This window comes from Colobus angolensis, unplaced genomic scaffold (assembly GCF_000951035.1).
Source record: "Colobus angolensis palliatus isolate OR3802 unplaced genomic scaffold, Cang.pa_1.0 Scaffold332, whole genome shotgun sequence".
NCBI classification, from domain to species: domain Eukaryota; kingdom Metazoa; phylum Chordata; class Mammalia; order Primates; family Cercopithecidae; genus Colobus; species Colobus angolensis.
The window spans coordinates 137,495-159,321 of record NW_012116622.1 but is presented as its reverse complement, the minus strand read 5'-3'; the positions used below and the strand labels follow the sequence as shown (position 1 = coordinate 159,321).

General features: G+C 36.2%; 1 protein-coding gene across 2 annotated transcripts; it reads right to left on the bottom strand.

The window, feature by feature from the left end:
• Positions 1-11,886: 11,886 nt before the first annotated feature.
• LOC105518921 (tripartite motif-containing protein 49D1) lies at positions 11,887-21,245 on the bottom strand. Of its 2 annotated transcripts, XM_011952081.1 has the most exons (7): positions 21,055-21,245; positions 17,778-18,192; positions 17,397-17,492; positions 15,431-15,661; positions 14,700-14,722; positions 13,741-13,838; positions 11,891-12,568 (listed from the first exon to the last, which is right to left on the bottom strand). In XM_011952081.1, the coding sequence occupies exons 2-7, from the start codon at positions 18,186-18,188 to the stop codon at positions 12,069-12,071; spliced, it is 1,359 nt and encodes a 452-aa protein (XP_011807471.1). In that variant the 5' UTR covers positions 18,189-18,192; positions 21,055-21,245; the 3' UTR covers positions 11,891-12,068. The 2 variants fall into 2 exon arrangements, with proteins under 2 accessions (XP_011807472.1, XP_011807471.1); XM_011952082.1 differs by lacking the exon at positions 15,431-15,661 and having other exon boundaries at positions 11,887-12,568; positions 21,055-21,187.
• Positions 21,246-21,827: the final 582 nt, after the last annotated feature.

The following is a 21,827-nucleotide window of genomic DNA, read 5'->3' as shown; positions in this document are numbered from 1 at the left end:
CTCTAAACCTGAATGATGCAAAACAATCTCTTGATAACATTGAAGAATTAATGGATATGTTTGTATATCTAGAGAAAAAGTTTTCATCTCAATGAGTTTGGAGATGAGTTCATGAGAGGTTTAAAGAAAGCCACATTACTCAAATGGATTAAACCCCATAGAAAGTGAAAACAAAAATGTTATGATTTTCCTTTTTGAAAATAATATGTAACGTAAGCATATAAGCTTATGATAAATTATGATGTAACTATATTAAGATGTTGAGGAAAAGAGAATATGTGTATGTGGAAGAGGTGAAGTTGGAGAGCTAAATTTTTGTTTCTCATAAAATCAACTATCTTAAGAAATGTCAGAATAAGCACATTATTTAGAATCATGTACATAATGACAGGAACTATATCTTTTGGTAGAGGTATAAAGGTAAACAATACAGTACATCTGTCATGAGAAGCTTACAGTTAGTTATTAAACACATGAATAGGAAAGTGCCATTGTGCATAAGTATGCAGGGTGCTCTGAGAGCTGACAAGAGGAAGCACTGCTCTGCATTTTGTCTTCTGCACTCATACAAAGATGCACTTGTTGACACCCCTGATAGGAAATTTTGAGAAAAGTAATTATACATGCCATAGACACACAATTATATATTTACAAAGCAATTCATAATGTAATGTGTATCTAATGTTTAGAATATAAGATCAATATCTCCATAATCATATGCGATGTACCATCCTTCACATTTGAAAATAGGTAATTCCCAAGTTTCAATGACAAGCTATTGTGACAAGTGAGCTATCATTAAAATATAAAATTGGACAGGATTAATAAGTGATATTATCGAATATTCTGACAATGTGAAATAGGTACCTTCAAATACCATTTGATATGTTTGTGTAAATTTCATGGAGAATATTATTGGGAAAAAGCATTAAAATCCTTACAGATAAGTTTGCCTCTGACCCAGCATTCTAGTACTAGTAAGTAATACTAAAATCTTTACTGGACAACAGCACGCAAATATAAACTCTAGCCTCAAGTATTTCTCTCTGTGCTTCATATAATACATATGCAGCAGAGAAAGAACGTTGTTTCCCATTTCTTTGTTTCACAACAATTGAATCATGTAACTTCATGATTTTAATACATTGTATTTCTCAGAGTTTTGGCAGGTGACCTGCATTGAGAGCCCTCAGCTTTTTTCTCCATCCTCCTTCCTGTGGCTCTACTTTCTGCTCTCAGCATCCCAAACATGAGTCAACAAAGCTATGTGACTTGTGCTTCTACCAAAAAGAAGAACGAAGAAGAGAGGAGAAAGAGGAGTGGGGGGAATTTTTGAAAACTTATGAATGTACGGCAATGCTGCAGTGTGAAGTTTACAGAACAGTACAAAAGATACAAATGTAAATAAATATATTTACAATTACAAAATCTTGGATTTAGCACCAGGATCCGCAGGTTACTCATTGAGTATAGGAATATAGGAAACATCTAATGACAGTAGAAAATAGCAAATGTGAAACTGTTGTTTATAGTAAATTAAGGATTATGAATACTACATATTCAAGTATTTCCTCCCTACACCTGTCATATTCTACTGGGATGTGGAGGGGACATAAATCCTGTGCATCCCCTTTTGAAATACAGAATAATAGGATTTAGCTTAAACAGATATTTTCATAATTTTCTCAGCAGACTTCAATCATATTTTAAAATAAATACATTATAAAACCACGTAACACAGGTTAAATATCCATTGTCTGCAAGAAGGGGACAGGAAAGTGCTGGGTAGAGAAGTGCCAGGTTCCTGCCGAGTGCTCCACTCTCGAGCGTGTGCCCAAGGGCCTAAGTGAGAACAGGTACCCCTGCTTTTGTGCCCAACTGTTGCATTTTCCAAGACCACTCTGTCCGGCCACGCCCCCTATCCTTTGACCATATAAACCTGAGATCTTAGCGAGCACACACACAAGCAGCTGTATGTCCAGACCAGCAGATCGGCAGACCAGCAAATCAGACCGTGGAATGAAGTAACAGAGAAAGTGAGAAGAGGAGGTACTTCTGTACTCCAAGGGGAGCTCAGCAGGGGCGGTCGGAGAAGATTGCCGCCACTGGGTGCCTGAACTCCAGGGGAAGATGATATCCTTCACCCCTCCACCTTCTGACTTTCCATCCACCTTGCCGAGAGCCACCGCCACCACTCAATAAAATCTTTCATTCATTCTTCGAGCCTGCATGTGATCTCAATTCTTTTGGGACAGTGGGTAAAAGCTCTGGATACAGAAACCTGTCGCACTGGCTCTCCACCCTTGAGTTAAGACAGAGGGGGTCCATTGAACTAATTAACACCCAAAGTCGTCTGCAGATGGCAAAGTTGAAACAGCTTTGTAACACGGGGGTTGGCAGGCACTCACCACTAGAAACTGCTAGGGGGCGAACAGCCAAAAGCACTTGCCCGTCTGCATGCTCCCACCTGGCGTTAGAGCTGCCAGGCAACCAAAGAGGCCAGCCACACCCCTGTCGCATATCCTGCAAGGGGAATCAGGGAACTCTTCCGTTCCATTTTATAAAATATTTTTAACTTTAAAAAGTTTACAAGCAGGACAAAAGCAATTATTTAAAACAAAACATGTATAAACCAAGTGCCTAAAAACAATCCAATCTGAAAAACATTTTTGTTTTTTTTGACTGAACTCAATGTTTATAGAAGAGAGAAGCTTCATTGGCTACTGCCTTTTTTAAAAAAAAGTCTTTAACTTTTTAAAAATCATGCAAAATATACTATTGTAGATGAAACTAGAAAACAACATTGTAATTAATATATTTCAGGTTTTTAATGATGAATCATTAAAAGGGATTTATAAAGTCACTTTATGTAGACTTAAAAAGGTAACATTGGCTGGCCTCGGTAGTGGTTCATGCTCGTAATCTCAGCGTTTTGGGAGGCCAAGGTGGGTGGATCACCTGAGGTTGGGAGTTCAAGACCACCCTGGCCAACATGGTAAGACCTCGTCTCTACTAAAAATACAAGAATTAGGTCAGGCACGGCGGCTCACACCTGTAATCCCAGCACTTTGGGAGACCAAGGCTGGCAGCTCACCTGAGGTCAGGAGATGGAGACCAGGCTGACCAACATGGAAAAACCCTGCCTCTACTAAAAATACAAAATTAGCTGGGCGTGATAGTGCATGCCTCTAATCCCAGCTACTAGGGAGCCTGAGGCAGGAGAATCGCTTGAACCCGGTAGGTGGGGGTTGTGATGAGCTGAGATGGCTCCATTGCACTATAGCCTGGGGAATAGGAGAAAAACTCCATCTAAAAAACACACACACACACACACACACACAAGTTATTCAGATATGGTGGTATGCACCTGTAGTCCCAGATACTCTGTGGGTCTGAGGCTTGAGAATCGCTTGAACCCGGGAGGCAGAGGTTGCAGTGTGCCAAGATTGGCTCCATTGCACTATAGCCTGGGGAATAGGAGAAAAACTCCATCTAAAAAACACACACACACACACACACACACAAGTTATTCAGATATGGTGGTATGCACCTGTAGTCCCAGATACTCTGTGGGTCTGAGGCTTGAGAATCGCTTGAACCCGGGAGGCAGAGGTTGCAGTGTGCCAAGATCACACCATTGCACTTCAGCCTGGGCAACACAGTGAGACTCTGTCTCACAAAAAAAAAAAAAAGTAATATCAAATAATAACCTCAGATAACTGATGTAGTTATGTATCATTGGCATGTATTTGTAGAAGTTTTTTATTTAATAGATTAGGCAATTATGCAATTATGTAAAGCCAATCAAAAAGACAAGGTTTTGCCTTTGAAACTACAATAAACTAATCTTATGTTAAGAGTGTATACATGCATAGTTTAAATTTAGAAAATTAGAAAAATAAAAAATAAAAAGAGTATAGGTGTTTTAAGAAAAGTGTCTAGACTTTGGAAATTCTACACAAAGTGTAAGTAACAAAATTCAGTCTTCCATATTATTAAAAAAACAAAACCCTCAGGGGTGACCATTAGAATGCCAACATACAACCACCAGTGAGTTCTAAATTATAAAGCATCCAGCCTGGCTCACTTTGAGAACTTTCCTTCTAAAATTATACCCATGAGGTCTTTTCTATTTGACTCTAATTTACAGCTCTCTAAACCCTTGAATTTAAAGAAAGTGAGTTCCAATCTCCCCTTTCTTCTGAAACCTAAGTAGGCTTAGGACTTTCTTCCTACAATGTATGAAAATTGCTCTGTAAGCTAAGCATTAGAAAATAAAGGTGTCTCCTAGATAGATGGGTGGTTTGTCTAATTCCACATATCTAGTAGGAAAGCCACAGGTAGATACTGAACATTTGAAATGTTATTCTCAATTGGACTATAAGTGTAAAATGCAAACTGGATATCAAGAATTTAGTATGAAAAGAAGAAAGGCAAGGTGCAGTGGCTCAGGCCTGTAATCCCAGCACTTTGGGAGGCAAATGCAGGAAAATTGCTTCAGTCCAGGTGTTTTTTTTTTAGTTCAGGTGTTTGACAGCAGACTTAACAGCATGATGAGACCTCCTCCCTAAAAGAAAAAAAGAAAAAATTAGCCAAGCATGGTGGTGTGCGCCTTTAGTTCCAACTACTAAGGAAGCTGAGGTGGGAGGATTGCTGGAACACATGAGGTTAAGGCTGTATTTAGTCAGGATCCTGTTGCCATCCTCCAGCTTGGGCAACAGAGTGAGACCCTGCGTCAAAAATAATAAGAATAAGAATAATATAAAACATCTCATTAATATTTGCAATGTTAATTATGTTGTAAACATTTTGGGTATATTGGGTTAAAGTATTTTATTTCATTAAGATTAATTTCAGTTGTTTCTACTTGTTTTATAATATCACCAGAAAAATGTATTCCCTTACCTTTCTTTTATAATTCCCTTGCAAATGCATGAACTCAATGTTTATAGAAGAGAGAAGCTTCATTGGCTACTGCCTTTTTTAAAAAAAAGTCTTTAACTTTTTAAAAATCATGCAAAATATACTATTGTAGATGAAAGTAGAAAACAACATTGTAATTACTGTATTTCAGGTTTTTAATGATGAATCATTAAAAGGGATTTATAAAGTCACTTTACGTAGACTTAAAAAGGTAACATTGGCTGGCCTCATTTGATGACTGGCCTCATCAAAGAAAACCAATGATGAAAATATGTTTAATTGAATAATATTCAAGATACCTAACAATAAAATATTTGAAATATAATTAAAATAATGCTAAGAAGGAAATGTATATCATTAAATGCCTGTGTTATTAACAAAGAAATGTCTATCCCAAACAACCAGACAAATGCTAGGAAATTCATGAAAAAAAAAAAAAACTAAAAAAAATTGGAAAAAAAAAGAATTGCAGAAAATTGGTTAAAAATCATAAAATAGATAAAATCAATGAAGTCAAAAGCAGGCTCTTTAAATAGGTAAATTAAATTGATAAATTTCAAGCAAGACTTATTTAAAAAACAGAAAAAGGGAGTTCAAATCAAGAGTAAACAGGCAGACACACAGGTCATCCAGGTATTAAATAGTCAATGAGAATATTTTAAGGACAACTTTATACCCACACATTTGACAATTTCAATGAAATGAGAAAATTCTTGAAATACCATCTGATAAAAACTAACAAAAGAAAACATTGAAAACTGAAATATATGATTTGGATTCTAAAAGTTCACCCTGTTATTTAAAAAACAAACACAAAAAATCTCACAAAGAAAACTCCAGTGATGTCTTCCAGTGAAATCTTGAAAACACTTAAAAACGAAATAACACACTTAGACAAATCCTTCTAGAGAATAGAAAAAAAAGTTTTACTCCCCAATTCATGACTTTTTGTTTTTGTTTTTGTTTTTGTCTTTTTTTTTCTTTTTCTTTTTGTAGACAGCTTTTCTCTCTGTTGTCCAGGCTGAAGTGCAGTGGCAGAATCATAGCTCACTGCAGCCTCAAACTTCTAGGCTTAAGTGATCCTCCTGTCTTGGCCTCCTGAAGTGCTGGGATGACACTTTGCCCAGCCCAAGCTTATAGCTTTAATATCCAATCCTGATACACATGTATTACAAGAAATCAAAATTACAGTACAGACTCTAACATAAATATAGGTGCAACAATTCAAAAAGTTATTAACTAATCAAGTCTTGTGAGACACAAAGGCATAATACATCATATCCAAGTGGAGCTTATTCTAGGACAGTAGAGTAATTTAACATCAGAATGTGGAATAAATGTAAATCACTATATGAACAAGACAAAATACATATTATTGTTCCTGTAGATAGAGAAGGGAAACATTTGATTTAATTAAATGGTCATTTATGATTTTAAAGATATTGTTTAAAAACTAAAATAGATGGAAACTTTCACAATCTAATAAGAATATAAAATCTTAGAAGCAACACATTATTAAATGAATAATTTGAAAGCTTCTACCCAAGAATGGAAATGAAAGGTGAATTCTGCTATCACTGCTTGTTTTCAACACCTTGCAAGATATCCTCTTCAATGCAACCAGACAAGAAAAAGAAATATATAATGTGAGGGTTGGATAGAAATAAAGCTATGATAATTGCATTATAAGCATAACATGCAGTTATGATTTTAAAATTTCCTGCAGTTAAAAATTCCCTGAAATCTATAAACTGCTAGACGTACTAGTGAAACGAGAAAGAGATTTAGTCATTCATGCTTCTTAGACAACAATTAAAAGTGAGAATAAAATGAAAAATGTATTTAAATATTATACAAAGGACCAAATACTTAGAAATAAAGCTAATGAGAAATGCACAACTCTGTGCATAAAAACCATAAAACACTATCGAAAGAAATGTTTAAAATATAAGTAAATGAAGAGATATCCCGTGTTTGTGGATTTGAAGGCAATGTCGTAAGATGACAATTCTCTCCACACAGACTTATAATTAAATACCATTTCAATAAATGAGCAAATAGGGTATTTTTCTTTGTTTTGTTTTGCTTGGATTTTTTGCATGTGTGTGAACATTCGGAAGTTGATTTTAAAATGTATATATGTCATTTGGGCTCTGAAAACATTTTTTAGACTGTAGAGTAGAGTGCAAGGGTCAGAACACAACACTACAGAGGAGTTATTACTCCGATATCAGACTCATCACCTCTATTCATACCTGAAAGGCACAGATAAAATTGTTATCATTCTGTCGAGGATGACATTTGTGCAAGACAGGTGATACATTCCAGTAGAAACAGAGAATAAATATCTGTCTAAAAAGCCCTTGAAAGCTTTTCACTATTCCAAGGGGGCTATCTGAGCTCACTCAGAATGTAGTGGACTTCTATTCTGCAGTAGACTCATATTCACAAGAAGTCACAAGCTTATGTATCACTCATCACCTACCACATGAAACTCTTTCAAGATTTAAAATGTAATGAGCTTCTTTTCAATTCTCAGAGAACATGGAAAACATAAAGGAGTCACCATTTTCCACCAAGTCAGCAGGATCTTCCCTGCCCAGCCACTTCCCCACTTCACCTCCTTCCCTTTGGGTTTCTTGAGCACCACTTAAAGAGTAACACTTGAAAACCAGTTGATTTTAAAACTAGATGATTTTATCCCTAGTAAGATAGTTAGCAGTATCTGCATCCCAGGCATGTTAGGAAATACTCTATGTTCTGAAGATAGCTACATTACAATGTACTTTCAAATATACATTTGAAATTCAGTTCTAAAGGATCTCATGGCTGGCTGCTGCATTCAGATTCTTGCTGTCCAGTGTGTTGACAATGTCAGGTGAAAAACTGGCTTTAGGGTCTGTCTTTTCTAAATCCGCTAACAAAAATTTGTTCATATTAGCCAAAAAGCACATGACCTGGTGAAACTGATTTGGGCTTTTTTCCCTAAGCCAGTGTTCATACCTATTTCTAGATGTTCAAGTAGCACTTACAGCAACTTCGGTGAAAAGGCTCACCAACTATATTCCACCAACCACAATGATGTGAATCTGGACTTCATCACTGTTTGTTAGTAGGAAACTTACTCTGCATCACTCAGAATTTTGAGATGGCAAAATCTGAAGGGAGGCTGACACCAGCCTGACATATGCAAAATCCATGTAGCCATCTAGAGGGATGGGTCACTGTTTATGTCCTGGCTTTATAAGATCCCTTATGTATCTCAGGCCTTGTGATATGAGATAAATGAACTACAGGTCTTTGTAATCTGGTTGGTGCAAACTGATCTTTCATTAGAATCTCTAGATCCAATAGATCATTACTGTTCTGAAAATAGGATTTGGTCCATCTGTATTTTGTTTCACAATTACTTGCTATTTGTGCTGTTCAAATTCACTTTGCCTAATAAAAGATATTTTTTAACATCAATTTTTATATTTATGTTTATATGAGGTTTGTAACAGACTAAATTCATATGCTTGGATGAATTCACATCTGGCAAGTGTTCTAGAATTAGCACATGGTGGAAAGATACATGCATACTTCTATTGGTCAGATTTGTGGTGTCATAGCAGAAATGGAAGACTTTTTAATCAATCTTCAAAGGGTTTTTTTCTATGGTTTGGAATGGGTAGTCTTGTGTTCATACGTATATACTGATGTAAAGTATCGAATGTAAATGTTTTCATAATGGTATAATAGCTCAAAAAACATTTTATTTTTGCATATATCAACCATTACAAATAGTAATAAAAGAGTAAATGGAAGAAAACAATTTTGTGCAAGTAAGTTCACCAATGGTTGTATATAAAATTATTTGAAACACAACTAAGTGCCTAGGTGCATTTTTGTATGAGAGAATTCCAAAGATGTGTTGCTTATTTCATTCAATATTTTATAGTTGTACATATTTAGATAAATAATGACTGGAGAATTATTTAGCAATGATATATTTTAAAAGTAGAGTGAGACTTCACTGGCTTCCCATAGTTTCTAAAGAACTCCTTCTTTCCATGTTCTGAAGCCTGTACCTGCTTCTGCAGCCTCATCTTCCATCAGACCACTCTCATTCTTGTTACTCTAGCTTCAGTGGCCCTGAGCTCAACTACATTGGGCTTCCTCCACCCAGGAAGCTTTTGCATCTGTTATTGTCACTGCAGAGAAAGTTTTTATCTAGCTCCCTTTGCCAAGTTAATGTGTTCCTATCCCTCAGATCTCAGTTCTGATATATTTTCATGAAAGTCTTGTGTGATCCAGCATTTAGCACCTCCCTCCCATTACAGACCCTCACGGCATTTATGGCTCTTTTGTTGGGCTTGTAGTTTTAATTCTAATTCTGTATGTACTTGTGTGATTCTTCCATTATGGTACATCTTATTCACTAGTCTGGATATTCTAGTAGGACTGAATTTGTTTATTATTGTTTACTGTAATTTATTTCCCATTTCTTGTCTATTGTCATCAGTAAACATTTTTTGAAGATTGAATAAAAAATCTAGAATGGAAACATAGATCTGAAATTTCAGAGTTTAAAAATGGAGCAATAAAGCATACTTTTAAAATTGTAAGGGAATTGTTTGTGGAATAAAACATTACTTAATGAAATAATTGCTTAGGTTGTAATATCTCTGAAAAACGTATGTCAGGTCAAGTTTCTTACATCTCACCCCAGAGTCATCTAGATTCTGTTGGGCTGTAAGCCCCCAGGCATGATTGTCTATACTTTATAAATCCAATCAGCCAACGTTACACCCTTCTGTGTAACCTAATCTTCCATTTCCACTTCTTTCTCCAGAACGTAGCTAACCTCATGAAGTGATTGTGGTCTTAGGTGAGTCTAATCACTTAAAAATCAGGCTTGTCCATAGAAGACATCTCCAGAGAATACACACTGAATATGCAGCTGCTAGGCTTCAGGCACCCAAGAATTACTGCTTACCTGGATATCCAAAAATCCTCCAGACACGAGACTATTCACAGCAGATTCTGGTGCATATCACATTTGTAATAAAACACTTTATCCTCACTTACTCTAATAAAAATACTTTTAACTTACTTCCCAGGGCACTTTTGTTTTGTCTAAGCAAACACGAACTATCCCAGCTTTCTCAGTTATTTTAAATAACATTAATGTTTGAAATATCTGTAATTAGAGCGTTTATAATATATTGGTTTATGTTATGTCAAGTTATTAGACTTTTTTATTATTGAGACAGGGTGTCATTCTGTCACAGGCTGGACTGCAGGGCACCACCATGGCTCACTGCAGCCTGGATCTTCTGGGCTCGAGCCATCCCGCTGCATCCATCAGCCCCCTGAGTAGCTGGGTCTATAGCATGTGCCATCATGCCAGGCTGATTTTTAAAGGAATGTTTAGTAGAGATGAAGTCTCACTATGTTACCTACACTGGTCTGGAACTCCTGGCCACAAGCCATTCTCACACCTTGGTCTCCCCAAGTGCTGGGATTAGAGATGTGTGCCACCATGCCTGGGCTCCCTTGTTTATTCTACTACCTTATGCATTATTGGACATTTTGGGTCTTAAAAGTTATAATTCCACAATGTTCATGTAATTATGGAATCTGTAAAGAGCCTACAGTTGCTTGTATTTACATGGAATAGTCCCTTCTTAATTTCAATTTTATTGTTTAAATTAACAAATGTTTATTAACTTGTTTCTGAGATACATCAGTTTTGTTGTATTCAGGGAGTTATTTACTCTCTGTCTTATATGATTATTTTGTATAAATACACCACAATTTAGCCATTCTAGTGTTGAAGAATATTTTGTACCTAATTTGAAGCTACTATAAAAACTGATGCATTGAACAATATTGTGTATATCTTAAAGTATATGTAGGCAATCAGTTGACTATATTTTAGAATTCAAATATCTAGCCTATGAGTAAGGAATGTGAATAGTCAGTTTTCCCAATATTAATTTCCATTTATATCTCCCCAGCAATGAATAAATTTCATTTATTCTGTATCTGTGACAGCTCACAATGTTATGTGTCTTTAAATTTTGGTAATTTTTATGGGGGACTGTGGTACAACTGGTGGATTAATTCTTACTTTTATAAGACTAATGAAAGTGAGCACATTTTTGTATTTGGTCAGTTATTTATGTATCCAGTTCTGTAAAGTGTCTGTTCAGATATTTTACCCAATCTTATATCGAGTTCATTGTCTTTTATTTATTACATTTTAAGTATTCATCATGTACATGTATTGTATGTTATTTAATGTATGTTCAAGTGAATATCTTTCTCCACTATTCGTTTGCATTTTATTTCTTGTATCATGTGTTTTGAAACAGAGAAGTCATCATTATTAATATAAACCAACTAATTTTTTTAATTATTAATTTTTGTCCTGGTTAAGAAATCCTTATGAGAATATTGTATCATGTTCCCCTTACCTTCAGGACTCAAATCTATTTGGAAATGACTGTGTATGGTTTGAGGTAGGAGTCAATATTTAGTTACTTTTTAAAAAAATATTCAGTTAATCCAGCATTGGTCTGATCACCCTGTGTATTTCAACATAGAAGAGCACACTAATAATGCAGGATTATTTATATATGTAGTGAGAATTGAAAATAAAGCCCAGCATAGAAGGTCAAATAATATTAACTCAAAGGATAGATTAGTACAATTAAACATGATAGATAAGTGTGATATAGTTAGATAAAGAGAAAGAAAAACATTTCCTAACTATCGTTGAGACTTCACTCCAAGTTTTTTGCACGAAGCAAAAGATCCTGCCTCTCTTCCATTGATTTTAACTTCATTAAGATGTGTCTGTCATCTATTATTTCACTCCATGACACTCAGAAATAAAGAAAAAAAGCAGATAATATATTTTATGCCATGATCTTAATAATGACTTTTCAAAAATTATTTAATAAAGTACCAACACACATACTTTTAGTGTTTTTACCATATTTAATAGTAACACAATAAATGAGTTTTAATAACATTAGAAGGCAATTGAAGACATAACACAGAACCTATTTGTCCTGTTTGATAAAGCACAATGAAGAGGGCTTCCTGGGATAGAGCGGTTCCCACAGCAAATGAACACATTTCTAATTTGTCACTGGTCAGAGGTGAATACAGCAAAAGATAGGCCTGAGAGGAGGTGAGAAGGAGCAATTAGGGATGGTGTATATAAGGGAGCTTTGATTAACATCAACAAAGCTCACAGTTCCAGCTTCACAATCCAGGAATAATCCTACGTGACTGGTAGGTCTTGGGACATATTGCAGTGCAAGTGGGGAGGTGGTAAAGAGACTGAACTGAATGTCATTCTTAACACATGCAAGACTAAAGAGTCCCTCCTCTCCGTATATATTGTCATTCTGATTATTCTCTTTCCAATACTTATTACAGACACCAAAAGCCCAATTCCAAGAGTCCCCCACATAGACCTCCCAGTAGTATTTGCCAGAGGTGAAAGTCTGAGCACCCCATGCAAGAAAATTTGTAGGTGTTGCAGTGGTATGGGGCGCATTTTGATGGTCACATCCAATACAAATGGTTCTCAAATCTCCATATTGAAAGATATGACTGTTGGCTTCATCATGATGCAGAGTAATATCCACTGCAAAATAAATAAATAAATAAATAAATAAATAAAAAGAAAGAAAGAAAGAAAACATGCATAGACACGTGTAAATAAGGAAAAATTGTTCTATCAAGAAGTTACTTTACCAGGAAATGTAAAGTCACAAGGACGATTTTGCTTGCAACTTCTAACAAAGATGCATCTTCTAAGATGCATCTTTATTAGATAAAGACATCTTCTAAGCAAGATGATTAATATTATCTACAAGACAAAATGCAAACCACAGATACTAAAAATGTTTTGAAAACTTACATATTGAGAGAGAAATGTAAAACCAACTTCTTTCAATCCAATTTTCAAAGCAAAATTCATACATTATGTACCCTAAATGCTATACTGTTGTGAAGATAATTACTTAGAAACATTTCTTATTCTTAAAAACTAGTGCTATCATTTGGGAAAGAATGTGAAGACTTTCAGTTATGCAAGAACTGCTCTAGCTAACTGGATAAAAATCTATAAGTACATGTCATAAGTGATAATTTAAAGCAGATTTCTGCAAAATCTTTGAGTGTATTCATTTGAACAGCTAAAACCAGTCTCTCTGTGGTCCTCAATGCTAGCGTGGGGCTGAAGCTGGATTTTAGAATTAACATGCCGCTTTTCATATTGCAATTAAACTGAACTTCTTTTTGTTTGTAATTTTACTTGTTTTCACAAAATGATTTCTTCTTTTTATTTTTACCCATTAATTTTTTTTTGCAATACATAATATATAACCATTTAAAAAAATACAAAAAACCCAAGAATCTCCAGTAAACTATATTCCCCAAAAGAACAGTTCTTAGCTATTCAAATGAATACACTAAAGAAATGTAAAATTTTGTATTTAACATTAAATAACTCACCTTCATTCTCAGCATTGTTTCATTTGCTTCTTTTTAAGATTCGCTACACTACTCCTTTTTCCCATTATGTAACTCAGTACATATGAGGCCATAATGTATTTGTTTTTCACTGTCTTTCAAACTTAATGCTGTAAGTCTGCTATAAATACAGATACAGATACAAAAGGATTGCATGATTATATTGTTCACTTATGGCTATAAAGAAGTAAAATATTTGATAAAGGGTGAAATATTACCTATGTGATCCTAACAATAATAATATTTAGATAGTGGGAGTGCTGCCTACAGGTGGAGACTTACCTCGGAACTGGTTGAGCCTGTCCCTTAGTCCAGTGATGGGCCCTGCACTGAGCTCTAGATTCAGAGGCTGGGGCATGTGCAGCAGCACAGACTCACTCCTGCAAGGAAAAACCAGCAGTTACAACATCTGCAGTCATAAAATAAGTAAAAATCACTATTTGTATTTGAAAGACCTTTCATGAGAATCCTTTGAATCCACAAATTTGATAATTCAAAAATTATTAATTCCTATTTGAAATTAATTACTATTTACAGTTTCTGAATTTTAAAGCATGGTGGGAGAGTCTGAGTCAGAATTCAGGCTGATCTTTCTTTTTTTTGCCCCAAATATATAAGGTTCCTTAGCCTTATGGCCTTGAGAATATTTAGAAATGAAATTCTGAGTTCCACTTCTTGGCAGACTCTCCTAAGATCTTTGTCTGAAATAGCGGGGTTCTGGGGAGACTGCAGCATCTGCTGTTTCCTTTTCAGGATAAAGGATGTGAAACTTGTTCTAGGCAGCGAGATCTGCTTTTTGGAAACAAGCTTCTCTAGGAACTTATACAGTTCTAACACTCCACAGTTTTTTCAATCTAGTTTTCAGAACTGTTAACTGATACATATATATGCACAAACAACAAATCACCAACACTTTTTCACTGCTAAAATACTTTCCCCTACTTCTCTCCTGTTTCCTCTGGCGACTTTCTCACCATCCACAAAACAAAACTTTATCTTTCATCTATGCAGGCTTTTAAGAAATAAAACAAAATCAGGAATAAACATTTTAAAAATTTTATTTCACTATTCATTTATGTATTTATTTAGTGGTCTTGTCTTTTCTGGTGTGGGAATGAAAGTAGATGCAAAAAAAGAGTAGTATCAATATCTTAATCATGTATGCCATGACTTTGGTAGAGCCTGCTTTAATATTTGTGGAAACTGAGAGAATATATGCTAAAATCTAGGTACACACCCACCTGTGTAATATGTCTCCAAAACCCTGTAAAAAAAAAATACAAAGAATTAGTGCATTTCACAAGATGCATCTTTCACTAAGTTCAGTGTGAATTTGGTGTCAGTTTCTGAAGATACTATTTCCCTACCATCTCCTCTTCTGCAAAGCATTTTCTATTTCTTCTGTAATGAAAAACCCAGTTAGTCGTATTGCCATTAATTAATGTCCTGGGAAAGTCTGAGTCTTGAAGACATTCTCTAAAGAAGTGAAGGGAGAAGAGGCCCAGAGGGTCTATGCTCTGTGGTAACCTCGCATAATCTACTCAGTCATCTTTCCCAGAACCTATTACACAAGTGAGTGGACCCAAAAATAATATTAGTGAGATCCTAGATTCCCATAACTTCTGATCTTGCCATGTCCTCAAATTAACCTAAATGTAAATGAATCACTCACTATTTTATACATGTTTAGCAACCCAAAGTATATTATTGACTTAGATGGGGAATATTTCTTGGGGCTGTTACCTTGACCATTCCACAGAGTTTTGTGGCTGGTGGATAAAGTAGGAGGGAACTTTGGCCTGCTAGAATCCCTTGGCGGGGCTATATTCTCCCAGTAAAGTAGCATTAGTTATGCAAATGTGTTTGTGGAAACACATCATGGAAATAAAGGTAGGGAGATGGATTTCAGCCATGAGGAAAATACCTATACATGTGAATATTCAAAAACCTGAACCATGTTGTGAGCTTGTACCTGAAGTAGCTCCACATCTGGTTTATGGCACATTTTCTTCAGCTCTGCATACATTCCTCTGAAAATCTCCCTCCTATGAGCCATTTTGGATTTACTTAAATGAAGTTGGTGAAAAATATCTTTCCCCTTCTTTTTCAGCATCTCCAAATTATGCTTTTCTTCTTCATGGTGAAATGCAGGCATCTTCTGGTACTCAGCTCTAATTGCTTCTAGCCTTAAATTCACATAATCCTGCAGTGATAATGCGTTAGTCAAAAGAGATATGTATTTATCCATTTACTACTAAATCTCACTGATTCCTTTTGTCTCTCAAACATCCAATAGCTTAAACCTCAGTCTTGCCAGTTCTTAGAATCCACAAATTTTATTCCTTTCCTTTCTTGTATCTGATCAATTACATTAAATTGATTCAAGATAATGTGTTTTCTAAGATAGTTGGAAATTAAAAACAAAACAAAACAAAACACCACTTGGATTTCTCTATTCCAACCCATATTTATGGAAAAATAAGAACAGTTCATGCTTGTGAGTTGCAGTATAGAGCTGTAGTTACTAGAAAGAAAATAATTATTTCTATTTCTTAAAAATTTCTATTTCTTAAAAATAGAAAAACAAGTTGCTTAAACTCATTCTATGTGAAATGACCTTAGACTAGCATGTCCAGCTAAATGCATTTCACCCAGCAAAACCTATCCCAATAAAGCTGCATTTATGATTTGGCCATCTTTGTCTCTCTGAATTCATTTCCTTCCATGTTTTTTGTAACTCATCACAATCTGAAACATAGACTTCTTTGTGGTTCCTCAGGCCTCCATATATACACAAACTCCAAATTACTGCATATGCTGTTCTCTCCAACTAGAATTTTACACACACACACACACACACACACATATATATATATTTACATATATACACATTCATGGTCCACATATATATCCATACACACATTCGTGTTCCCCCTCCTCTTTAAAATTTTGTTTCAATTTGAATTTTTCAGTGAGGCTTTTTTCTGACCACCCTATTTAAAACTCAGACACTCATCTCCAGTTTCTAGTCTCTATTGTCCTTTTCTACTTCTCTGCTTGATTATTCTCCAACAAAGAACCTACCACACTCGAACATATCATGTATTGCACATATTTGCATATTGACCATTTGCCTCTCTTATTTGGATTGTACGATTTGTGAGGACGAAGATGTTTTCTTTCTCCTATACTAGTAAACTTTCTAATTTAATATTCAACATAGGCTAGGTTCTTATGAAATACTTTTCTGCAAACTAATATTAGCTATCATACCCTGAAAGTATACATCCACAGAGAAAATCATTTTTAATACTTTTCTGAAGTCCTCAGAGTTCTCCTTATATTTAGAGAGTAGTTCCCATATTTCTGTCAGGTTTATATGTCTCCCTCAAGACACAAATCCACATTTCTCAACACTTTTCTCATATGTTATGTATTATTCAATATTAATTAGTTGAGATTCCTAATATCTTGGCTCCCCTAGATTTCTCCTGTCACTTTTTCTGCCTCAAATTTTCCATACAGTTCCAAATACTACTTGTCCACCAGCCTTCAGATTAATGCTGACCCAGGCTCAGAAGGTTCACTTGAGCTTTCCATGGCTGCCAAATAAATCTTGTGCCCAGCATTTATCCAAACAGCACATATAGAATGCTGTGAGATGGCCCGGTTTCTTGTATCTGTTGGTGTATAGCTACAGGTTTGTATGAAAACAAACCAGCATGCTTTGGGTGACATCAATGGTTTTGTTAGAAATCCTATCTAACAGTCATACTATTCTACAAAAGAAATGAGGCCACTTTTTCTCAATGTTTTCTTTTTTTTTATTGACTCCCAGAAACATTACGGTTTGATATCAAGTTCCTATTTTATGAGTCACCCATTTGCCCACCATAAGTTCCTGGAGAAGTTAGAAGTTATAGTAGTACAGGACTAACCTTCCAGTATCTGGTTCTGGTGGTTTCCATGTTCAGATTTCTGTGATTTTCACAAGCTTTTTCCCATAAAGACTGCATTTTCTTTAAAAGGTTCTCCTGCAAAAGAGGCATGAATTGAAGCACCAGTGAAGACAATAAAGTAACATGCAGACCGTTTCATAGGGAGGGGGCCCAGAATGAGAGACAAATAAGTCCCTAGTAAAGGGCATTTCTTCTGTTTTCCTTCTTGTTTGTCAGATCCCAGAGGTTTCAAGCTAAGAAAGCCCAAAAGAGAGCTGCTTAAAGGAACTCAGAGTTGGCTTTATCCAACCTCTAAGAAAATAGACCCACAAGAATTTCATGTGCCCTTTATAGAAGTAGATGTTCAGAGGCATCACTTACCCGGTGTTCCTCAGCAGCCCACTCAATGGGACAGTGTCTGTGATCCCGGTGCTCCTGAGAGCTGGAGCACAGCAAACAGAGCAGGCTCTTGTCCACTTCACAGAACATCTTCTTTGTCTCCCTGTGAATGCCACACATTTGCTCCTCAGAGCTCAGGAATAGCCAGAGATCAGCTTTTCTGGCAAGCGAAGCCATCTTCTTCAAACGAATGTTAGTTTTGAGGTTTCTGTGCTGTGTTGTCTTTATGCATTCAAAGCACTGGGTAAGAATTGGGAAGTCTTGCCAGTTGAGGTAGAAACAGGGCCTGCAAAAGCTGTGCCCACAGTCTATGGTGACTGGGTCTATGAAGTAGTTCATGCAGATGGGGCAGATGAGTTCCCTCTGGAAGGCTTGCAAGATTCCAGAATTCATGTTTCTGAAGAAAAAAGAGCAACGTCATTTTGGGATTTGAGTTGATGAAAAGATTCTGAATATGTGGAGATATGTGATAGCCATAGTTTCTTCTCTTAACAGGGTTCATTAAAGCACAGTGAACTATTCCTTCTGTAACAAAAACAAAAATCTCACACAGAGTCTCACAGCTTTATAGTAGATGTTACTGACTAGATGACTCACAACCCCTTCTACTCCTAGTTCCTGTCTGTAGCATAACACTAACCTATTCAATTTCCCATTTTCTGAATGTGGATCTGGAAATTGGATTTGATTCTAAGTGGCCTAGAATAAATTGTAGTTATTCCTATTCTTCTTTCACATAACTGCTAAATGAGTATGAGAGAGTGGGAAAAATCACCTTGGCCAAAGAAACATGAGAAGATGACCAGAGGGTTCTATGACATATTTTTAGAGGGAGACACAACAGTGGGGCAGCAAACCACCGTGGCACATGTTTACCTATGTAACAAACCTGCAAGTCCTACACGTTTATCTCAGGACTTAAAATAACATAACATTAAAGTAAAATAAAAACCAAAACCAAAACAAAATGAATATCAACCAAACAACAGAATAAGCAAATTTAAAAAACCAGCAATTAAACCACTTTAGGTTTAATAGAAGAGAAAAAATTAGTTAAAGATATTGGGCCCTTTTATTTTCTCGTGGATTAAATTAACTTCTAGGGATACCCAAACTCTGAACTAGCACATAGTAGGATTTTTGTTAAACTCAAAGAGGTGTAGTTATATTTCTACGGTGTGATGGTGAATTTTAGGTATCAGTCTGACTGGATTAATCAATACCTAGGGAACTGGTGCAGCATTGTTTCTGGGTGAGTCTGTGAAGGTGTTTCCAGAGGAGAGAGACATGGGAGTTGGTGAGCTGAGTGGGACCATCATCCCTCAATGTGAGTGGGCCCCATTCAATCAGCTGGTAACTCAGATAAAAGGAAAAAGCCAGAGAAAAGGCAATTTCCTCTTTCTTTCTCCTGAAGCTGGTTCTGAGGCTTTCAGCTTTGAGCTCAGTCAGGATGCTGGTATCCTCAGGATACCAGCTACATTGCAACTGCTCTGACTCCATAATCAAGCAAACAAATTTTGCTGATGAATTCCCTCTCATGTAGAATCATGTGTAGCTTGAGGACAGATACATGTTCTGCGAAATGTGTAAGGAGGTATCATTTATTTACTTTCTGAAATGGAGTCTCCCTCTGTCACCCAGGCTGGAGTGCAGTGGTGCAATCTCGGCTCACTGCAACCTCTATCTCTCAGGGCAAAGCGAATCTCCTGCCTTAGCCTCCTGAGTACCTGAGATTGCACGAACACACCACTACACCTGGATAATTTTTTCTTTTTTTTTTTTTAAGTGGAGACGAGGTTTCGCCATGTTGGCAGGCTGCACTGGAACTCCTGGCCTCAAGTAATCTGCCCGCCACAGCCTCCCAAAGTGCTGGGATTACAGGCGTGAGCCACCACGCCCAGCCAGGTGGTTTTATTGTTTTGACATGATAGAATATACTTATACAAACCCAGATGGTGTAGACTCCTACACACCTATGGTGTACAGTACAGCCTAGTGCTCCTAGGTTACAAAACTGTACAGCATGTTCTGTACTGTACACTGTAGGCAATTGTAACACAGTAGTAATTATTTAGTATGTAAACATATTTAAATACAGAAAAGATACAGTAAACATACTAGTATTATAATCTTTTTTTTTTTTTTTTGAGATGGAGTCTCGCTCTGTTGCCCAGGCTGGAGTGCAGTGGCTGGATCTCAGCTCACTGCAAGCTCCCTCCCCTGGGTTTACGCCATTCTCCGGCCTCAGCCTCCCGAGTAGCTGGGACTACAGGCGCCCGCCACCTCGCCTGGCTCGTTTTTTGTATTTTTTAGTAGAGACGGGGTTTCACCGTGTTAGCCAGGATGGTGTCGAACTCCTGACCTCGTGATCCGCCCGTCTCGGCCTCCCAAAGTGCTGGGATTACAGGCTTGAGCCACCACGCCCGGCCTAGTATTATAATCTTATGTGACCACCATGTGTTGTTTGTGGTTGACTGAAATGGCTCATGAATGTATCTCTACATATACACATATACATCCTATGATTCTGTTTGTCTGGAGAGCCCTGAATAATACATAAACTATAGTCTTTGTTTGGCAATTTTAAGCCCTTTACTCTCCTTTATTTGATAACACTGCTGAATTTTAGTGAAAGAAATGAAAAATCTTAGAATTGCAAATATTCTCCAGAGGTCATCTAAGTCATTTTAAGGAAGTTTTCATAGTTTAATAAGATTAAGACTCAAGTGAGATCGCAGCCACCATCATGTATCCAATTTTACATTTGGTCAAAAAATTGTGTTTTGATTTCTAAACTAGGATGTTTTGGGGAGCTTTTTCACTTTTTTCAGTTTCACTATTTTTCATCTCTCATCACTACCTTACTAATTTAAAGTCACGTCTAAAAGCTGAATGAATGAATTAACATTCATTAACGTCTTCTGAATTCAATTTTACAATATTAATTAACTCATTACACATATATTTACATATATCTATGTGTACTTATATGTATTAATATCAACTCCATATATTTATTGTGCATACATATCTGTTGCAGCAAACACTAGATATTTAAATTTTTTCAAAACTATATTGAAGAATGATAGAAAACACAAAATAACAATAATTAGTATCCTCATAATTCATACAATCTATAGTAAGAGTATGAATTAGAAATGGTATCATTGTGTAGATTTAAGATAATGAGATATTTTTAACGTTCTATTATTCTGTAAAGGAAAGAAGATATAATTTTATCAATATAAGTTTCACTTACTGCTGGGTTCTTTTAATGGTTCCTACAATGATTCTTCTAGAAATAATTCTGTTAAGTACTCCTCAAGGTCAGGAGCTCATTCACTGCAGTACTGAATTTCAGAGGTCACCAAAATTCAGCTCCCTCTAAGTGCGGTCCTTCTCCTTTGGAGAAAACTGAGCTTGTCTCTTCTATGCCCTTTTATAAGAATCTGTGAAGACCACACCCACCTCTTTAAGTGGGTGGAGTATTGAGAAAGGTTGAGAATAAGATGATTAGGTTTATGCAGTATTTAGAACACACCTTTGCACCACTGATTAAATTATCATCACTCCTTCATTCTAAAAAACCGTGACTGAAATGAATCATATGTAACACAAATCCTATCAGATTAGACATATACTAGAAATTAATATGCATTTTATACTGTTTATTGAGTTTCATCCAAGACACAGGCATTCCTTTAAGAGCACATTTATTTATTCTAGAGAAACTGTCTCCTTGTGGAGGCACTCAGTGGTACAATCATAACTCACTGCAACCTTGAATTCCAAGGCTCAAGGGATCCTCCTGCTTCAGCCTCCCAAGTAGCTAGGACTACAGGCTCACACTATCCCATCTGTATAATGTTTTTTAAAACTTTTCATAGAGTCAGGGTATGATTTTTTAGCCCAGGCTGTTCTCCAGCTCCTGTCTTCAAGTGATCCTCTGGTCTTGGACTTCCAAAGTGCTTGGGAGCACAGGCATAAACCACCTTGTCCAGCCTGAAATGCTGCGTTAGCACATTTATAGGA

Excerpts from the sequence above, each read along its gene's own strand:
- LOC105518921 (XM_011952081.1), bottom strand. The coding sequence starts at position 18,188 with ATGAATTCTGGAATCTTGCAAGCCTTCCAGAGGGAACTCATCTGCCCC. Across the intron at positions 14,723-15,430 it reads CAGATGTGGAGCTACTTCAG|GGTTTTGGAGACATATTACA; the intron begins GTACAAGCTCAC and ends TTTTTTTTACAG. Across the intron at positions 12,569-13,740 it reads CAGGCTCAACCAGTTCCGAG|TGGATATTACTCTGCATCAT; the intron begins GTAAGTCTCCAC and ends TTTATTTTGCAG.